The sequence below is a fragment of the Glycine soja genome, chromosome 9, assembly GCF_004193775.1.
Source record: "Glycine soja cultivar W05 chromosome 9, ASM419377v2, whole genome shotgun sequence".
In the NCBI taxonomy this organism is placed as follows: Eukaryota; Viridiplantae; Streptophyta; class Magnoliopsida; order Fabales; family Fabaceae; genus Glycine; species Glycine soja.
Window position 1 is genome coordinate 28,409,978 of NC_041010.1, and position 7,642 is coordinate 28,417,619.

The 7,642-nt window shown below is 44.6% G+C and overlaps 1 protein-coding gene across 1 annotated transcript; it reads right to left on the reverse strand.

Annotated features, from left to right (window-relative positions):
• Positions 1–374: 374 nt before the first annotated feature.
• Positions 375–2,128, reverse strand: LOC114368313. The gene is made up of 2 exons (XM_028325624.1): positions 1,108–2,128; positions 375–1,018 (listed from the first exon to the last, which is right to left on the reverse strand). Exons 1-2 carry the CDS (start codon positions 2,126–2,128, stop codon positions 375–377), a joined length of 1,665 nt encoding a protein of 554 aa, XP_028181425.1.
• Positions 2,129–7,642: the final 5,514 nt, after the last annotated feature.

The window sequence follows — 7,642 nt, forward strand, 5'->3', positions numbered from 1 at the left end:
ACCAATGCCCCAACATCACGCAGGCTACCATCAAAGCGGCGCCGGATGAACGCGGTTGCATCGGGGGAGACTCGACATAAGCATTGCTTACCACTTCCAAAGCTTGGAAGGATGTCTCTAAGGATTCTTTGGCGGCTTCCATATATGGTGTAGAAGAAGGACAACTTACAAGAATGTCCTCCTCCCCTGAGACTATGATTAGCTTCCCTTCCACCATAAACTTCAATCTTTGGTGGAGTGTTGAAGGGACTACCCCGTCTGAGTGGATCCAAGGCTGGCCCAAAAGGCAACTATAGGCCGGGTTGATATCCATCACTTGAAAAGTGATCTGGCATGTGTGGGTCCAATCTGAATTGGGAGATCAATCTCCCCTCTTACATCCTGGCGACTGCCGTCAAAAGCCTGTACCTCAGGTGTGACGCATTAAAGGGAAGCTTGTCCAATGTACTCTTGGGCATAACATTAAGCGACGAGCTGTTGTCAATAAGGACCTTGGCCACGATGTGGTCCAAGCACTTAATGGACACATGCAAGGCCCTATTATGTCCCTGGCCCTCAACGGGTATCTTCTTATTGGTGAAGCTGAGGAAATTGTCGACGGTAATATTGTTGATGATGCCTCTGAAGCCCTCCACAGATATGTCTTGGGCAACATGGGCCTCGTTCAAGATTTTTACCAACAGTGCCTGATGAGGCTTGGAATTCATGAGTAGTTCCAACAGGGAGACCCTAGTTAGGGTTTTGTTGAGCTGTTCAATTACTTTGAACTCGCTTTGCGGGATAATCCGAAGATACTCATTTTCTTCCTCGACGGATATCTTCTTTCTGCCAAAGTCTTCCTCTCCCTTAGCGAATCTCCCAGTCGGGATCTCCTCATCAAAAATCGGGCTTGCCTTATCGCTTTCTTCCGTGCCCACCTTCGCCTTTCCCTTTGTGTCCTTGGGATGTACCAACAGGTCTGGTGCCGCGAAGATTTGCCCGCTACCGATCACGTCACTTATGCCAGAAATGTTAGTAACTTTGGCAAAGGATAGATCATCTCTGGAGGGGCGTACTTCCATGGGACTGCCTTTTCGCTCTTGTAAAGGAAAGGGACAGGTTTCTTACCTGGGAGAGGCTGGTAGCTGCGGGGCTTATGCGCGACAACATCTCTGGTGAAGTGTATCACCAAGGGTTTGGGCTTGCTCAGGCTCTTGTCAGCTGATTGCATGTACACGTGTTGCTCCCCCTCGCTTGCGTCAACAATTTCAAATCGGCCTTGGTCCATTATGCCTTGCAGCAAACCTTCTGCCATGGGGCACGCTTCTACATCATAGGCTGTTCTTGGGTGTATTAAGCAGGCGTCTCCCTTGCCCCCATCAAAGCAAATGATGCCTGCCTCGTGCAGTGTCTTCAACATATACCTCCTTGAGATTACCACATCTTTCAACTGCTTTGGCCTCTGAAGTTCGCATTCCTCCACCACATTAACTGTTGGTCCCTCATAACTAGCAAGAGGGTTTGTCTTTATGTTTGGACTATCCTCTTGGAACGTCAACCAACCTGCATCGATCAAACTTTGGACCTTATGATAGAAGGCCACACACTGTTCTATCGAGTGTCCAGGGACACCCCCATGGTAAGCGCAAGTTGTGTTAGGATTGTACCATCGAGGAAACAGAGACTGGAAAATCCTCTCGGGGGTCACTACCGCCATTTGGTTGGCAATCAAAGAGGGCAGCAAGTCTGCGTACGACATCGAGATAGGCGCAAATTCTAGAACCTTCTTTAGTGGAAAATTCCTTCCAGGATTGGTGCTTGTGCTCAAATTGGAGCTACCGGTGGGGCGAGGTTGTGTAGGAGTCGAGTTTTGAGTGGGGGCCCTTTGTGGTTGAGCGGGTGTGTTTTGCTGGACGGGCGCTGAACTGGAGGGGTTTTCGATGCGGGTCGAAAAGCTTGGTTGATGTTGGGCATACTGGTAAGTGTTGGTTTGTTGGGGCTTCGGCCAAGCAAAAGCTACAGTCACGGCGTGGGCATCCCCTTCCTTCTTCTTTGCTCCAGTTGCTCTGAATTTAATATTACTAGTGCCGGCTAGAGCAACATAATCAAACTTGCCTCTTTTTTGGCCTACTTTGATCCTCTCGCCCATAAATACTAAATCTGTGAAGCTAGAGGGCTTGATGAAAGCTTGCTTGTGGGGCTTCTATGGAGGCTGGATCTTTGAGTTTCAATGAGGTCCTTTAATGGTGATTTTCCACCATGGAGATGCAGCGGAAGACAAAGGAGAATAGGTGAGAGGAGGCGCCATCCACTAGGGAATAAGCCATGGAAGAAGGAGCTTCACCACCAAGATGAGCCTTGGATAAGAAGCTTGGAGAGGATGCTTCAATGGAGGGAAAGAAAGAGGGAGAGAAAGAGAGAAGGGGGGAGCACGAAATTGAAGGAAGAAAAAGGGGAGAGAAGTTGAACTTTGAGTTGTGTCTCACAAGACTCTCATTCATCAAAGTTACAACAAGTGTTACACATGCTTCTATTTATAGACTAGGTAGCTTCCTTGAGAAGCTTTCTTGAGAAAACTTCCTTGAGAAGCTTCTTTGAGAAAACTTCCTTGAGAAGCTAGAGCTTAGCTACACACACCCTTCACATAACTAAGCTCACCTCCTTGAGAAGCTTCCATAAGAAGATTCCTAAAGAAGCTAGAGCTTAGCTACACATACCTTTCTAATAGCTAAGCTCACCTCCTTGAGATGAGAAGCTAGAACTTAGCTACACACCCCCTATAATAGCTAAGCTCACCCCATGATAAAAAAACATGAAAATACAAAAAAAGTCCTTACTACAAAGACTACTCAAAATGCCCCGAAATACAAGGCTAAAACCCTATACTACTAGAATGACCAAAATACAAGGCCCAAACGAAAGAAAAAACCTATTCTAATATTTATAAAGATAAGCGGGTTCATACTTAGCCCATGGGCTCGAAATCTACCCTAAGGCTCATGAGAACCCTAGGGCCTTCCCTTGGATCTCTAGCCCAATCTACTTGGAGTCTTCTACCTAATGCCCTTGCGGGATAGGATTGCATCAGGGCATGTAGTCCACCAACTTTTCATAGTAGAACACCGACAGCGTGTCTACTATCATTGTGATCATCTCTCTTTCTACCACGGGGGTGCCACTTGCGCTGCCAAGTCCCTCCACCGTTGGGCGTATTCTTTAAATGATTCGTGCTCCCGCTTGCTCATGTTTTGTAGCTGAGTTCTATCTGGAGCCATGTCAGTATTGTATTGGTACTTGCTGATGAAGGCAGTAATTAAATCCTTCCATGAGCAGATACGAGAAGCCTCCAAGTTGGTGTACCAGATGACCACTACCCCGGCCAAGCTTTCTTGGAAGAAATGCATCAGCAACTTCTCATCCCTAGAGTACGCCCCTATTTTCTGGCAATACATCTTCAGGTGATTTTTAGGGCAAGTAGTCCCCTTGTGTTTATCAAAATCTGGTACCTTGAACTTTGGCAGGATGACAACATCAGGTACTAAACACAATTCTATCATGTCGACGAAAGGGTAATCACCAAACCCTTCGATAGCTCTTAATCTTTCTTTGATGAGATCAAGTTTCTCTCTCCCTTCCACTGTCGGAGGCAGCCCCTCTACTGAGAAATGCAGCGGTTACAGAGGGTGGGGTTGAGGAACTCCCGTGGTATTGGGTGGAGGCACATCATTAAACGCCAGTCCCTCGATGGTGAAAGTGGGATATGGGTCGAAGTCACCTTGGGCATGCTCCCGAGGTTCTTCACGGGCGCTTCCTATAGGCTGGGGTTGCTGACCCTCAAAGGTAACAGGAACGGTATGATTAGCGTTCTCGTTAGGCACATGCATGGTGGGCGACGTGTAATTGGGGGGTAAGCTGTAGGGATAAGCATTCCTATTATACCCCATGTGTGGACCGCTGGTACTGCCCAATGCCTCTTCTCCTTGTCCCACAACGTCTGGGGTGCGCTGATGCGCTTGGTTGGTGGCAGACAGATGGGTAGGGTCTGCCTCAGTGGCGGCGCTGGCGGCGGCAACTGCGGTCGCATTGCTTTCCATTATTCTCTTCATGCTTAACATGGCTTCCATCATGGAATCCATCTGATCCTTCAAGGCCACCATATAGACCTTCATCTGTTCTTGCACCTCTTCTATTTCCCCCATGACTCTAGTTTAGAACGGGTTCGATATGGGCACCTTAAAGTGTGTTTAGTTGTGGTGCTTACTGCTAAAATAACAAAAGTGCAGTGAGTAATGCAACAAAGAATTTAAAACATGAATGCATGCTAAGGATAAGTTGTCGAAGTATTGGACTCGCAAAACTTTGAGCAAAGACATAGGATTGAACCAAACTCATTTTTATTAAGGAACAAAAATGTTCATCTTGTCAAAATTAAAGCAATAATACAATTGCCTTAGCGGATCCTAATTATGTGGGCCATCAGATTGATCATGTGCTGACAATAATCGAGGAGCCTATGAACTTCCTCGGGGGCCGAGTATACATCCGCCATCGCCTTGGCTTTGGCTAACAGTTTTGGAAGCTCTTGACTCCCATTCAAAGTGAAGGCGAACCTATCCATCCACATCATTTCTTCTCTATGTAATGAATCGATCACCCTTTCCCTTGCTTCCCTTTCCCCTTGCAGGACTGATACCTTTGCATACTCGTCCTCTAGCCTTTGTTCATGGGTTGCTGCTAGACTTAGCTTTTCTTTGTATTGGTTAATGATGGCTCACATGTTTTCTTCGATCTTGCTCAATTGTTCAGACAAGCTCATTTTTTACCTTTGGCAAGCCTTCAACTTGTCTTCCAAAATCATGCCTTCGACTCTCGATTGGTCTCTCTTGGCCCTACGGAGTTTAAGCTCGCTATTGCTTCCCCACAATGCCCCTCGGAACTTGTTCTGGCCCCACTCTTCCTTTCAGACCCTCTTTGTTTCCTGTTCCAATGCATGACACAAATGCATTTTCCTGACACGAGAGCCCGGAAGATCATTTCTTCTTACTCACAACATTTGGGCATCATAGTTCATTTGCAGTCACTACCATAGTGCCCCATGTATGCATTTAAGAAGGTGATGTGGACCTTCCAACTTACCATGACAAAATGATGAGACCAAATGCAATGCATGCGTGACGATGCATATACATGCGTGAGGGCACGTGGTTGATAACACAAAATAGAAAACATACTAGATGGACAAGCATGAAAAGAAACATACTAGACGAGCAAGCATGGTAACGCCATCAAATAATGACATAATGGCACAACAGAGATGCACAAAAACATGACTATACAAAGATATGCATGGCAATATTAAGGAAACAACACGTAGCGTGTTTGCTCCGTGCCCTATTTCAGGAACCTAATGGGGGGGAACTAAAAGCTCACTATTAAGTGATAATTCCCAAGGTGGTTGCATCTAACTTTTGAAGGTTTCTAAAGGTATCATTCCCTTTGATATCAAACATTGTGGCAGTAGGTGTTAGTCGATGAATACAACTAACTTTTGTGTATAAAACCTATGTAAAGTGTATCAAACTCCTCCAATTTATGGTTATTTTGTAGTGTTGTAATTACTTTATGATTAAAGATAGGTAATAAATATTTAGTACTCCCATTTTGTGTATTTAATAATCATTTCTTCTTAATTTCAGGTTAATTAGGCATGTTTGTGAAGTGCTGATTTTCATCCGCTCGCTAAGCCAATCTTGATGCAATCCTACCCCGCAAGGGCATTGGATAGAAAAACTCCAAGTAGATTGGGCCAGAGATGCAAGAGAAGGCCCTAGGGTTCTTATGAGCCTTAGGGTAGATTTCGGGCCCATGGGCTAAGTACGAGCCCGCTTATCTTTGTAAATATTAGATTAAGGTTTCATTATTTTTGGGCCTTGTATTTAGGGCTCCATAATGTAGGTAGGGTACCCTAGAAATATAGGATTTTTCAGCCCTTGTATTTTAGGGCACCTAGACTAGTTTTTGTATTAGGGGTAGTTTTGTAATTTCACATGCACTAAGTGGATATTTGATGTGTGTGGTTGGAAATAAATTTAATTGAATTGGTAGAAGCCCAATCCAATTAAATTTTAGAGGGGGAGGTGAGCATTTGCTTACTACACCCCATTGCCACATCATATAGTCACACTTTGTGCATGTCCTTCATGCTTTTCATGCCTCATGACACCTAAGCACACTTAGTGGAGAATCTTGGAATTGATCTTGGATTAGTGGGCTAAACCATAACTAAAATTCACTAATCATAATTAGTGAAATTTTGGCTCCAAAGTTTGGCTCCACAAATTCAATTTCAAATTCAAGTGAAATTTGAATTTCCCTCCAATTTTGTGTGACACTTAGGCTATAAATAGAGGTCATGTGTGTGCATTTTTTTCAACTTTGATAATTTGAATATTAAACTTCAGATTTCAAAGCTCATTTGGAGCACAAAATTTCGTGCTCTTCTCTCCCTCTCCCCTCATTCATCTCCTTCTTCCTCCAAGCTCTTATCCATGGCCTCCTATGGTGGTGAGCTTCTTCTAGACTCATCTTCTCCTTGAAGTGGCGTCTCCTCTCTCTCTTCCTTTCTCCATTCCGCTGCCATTCATCTTCCAAGAAGCAAAGGAATCCATTGATGAAGAAGATCCTAGGCCTAGAAGCTCCAATGGAGCTTGCATCAAATCTGCTGGCTTAGCGAGCCATCCGCTGAGCACACCATTCCCTTGGCTGAGTGTGAGGAAGAATCTGGAAGAAGGATGAGCTACGCATGTTTGCTGAGCGAGGGCTCATCCCGCTAAGCGCACTGCTTGAGTGTTGAGCGAGAAGACGCACGCTAAGTCGAAATTCACTAATGCACGCTAAGCAATCCAGAGTTGCGTAAAGCGTGCAAGCACCAACAAGGCCACCTATTAAAGCCTGAAATCAGAAATAGAAGGGGATTTTGGCCATTTTCTCAAAGAGCTTCTTCATGTGAGAGATTCTAGAGAGAGAAGGGTCTGAATCCAGAGAGTTTTGAGAGATTTTGCTATGCGAAGACCTATAGAGAATAGAGCTTGAAGAGGAAGTCGTCCTGAGAGCTTGAGATGAGTTTGTGAGTGATTGTGAGGTTCTAGAGGTGGAGGAGACATCCTCACCGCTTGTATTTCTTCAATCCTTCATTTTTCTCTTCTCTTTGTTGTAAAGGAAGCTTCCCAGTTATGGAGAGCTAAATCCTTTGTTGGTTCTTCCTTATAGGTACTTGATGTAAATACTTATATATCTATTTAATGATGTTTTATGTGTTCTCTGTGCTATCAATACGTCATTTCAGTGTGTTTTTGCCTTGATCACGTAGATGCATGCTTTGTTAGGATCATTCAACAGTAGAAATTGGTCTGATTCTTAGAACTTGATAGGACAGGGCTAGTTTATCGTATTATCACGAGGGATCGGGGTACGGTAACCTAGTTGTTTGTATGTTTGTCTTAATGCAGTTCTGGTCGAGTTTAGTCCAACAAGAGGAATCTGAGGATGATGCTTGATCAGGATTAGGCTAGACTATCATGAGGAATCAGAGTTTAGCATTTCAGGAGACACCATAAAACACATGAGCATTGTTAAGTACAGAATATCTTTTTAACATCAGGCA

What these genes read in the sequence shown, in the direction of transcription:
- LOC114368313 (XM_028325624.1), bottom strand. Translation starts at nt 2,128, where the DNA reads ATGGGCGAGAGGATCAAAGTAGGCCAAAAAAGAGGCAAGTTTGATTAT. An exon ending in CAGCTACCAGCCTCTCCCAG is followed by an intron (nt 1,019 to 1,107) that starts GTAAGAAACCTG and finishes CCTTTGCCAAAG; the next exon opens with TTACTAACATTTCTGGCATA.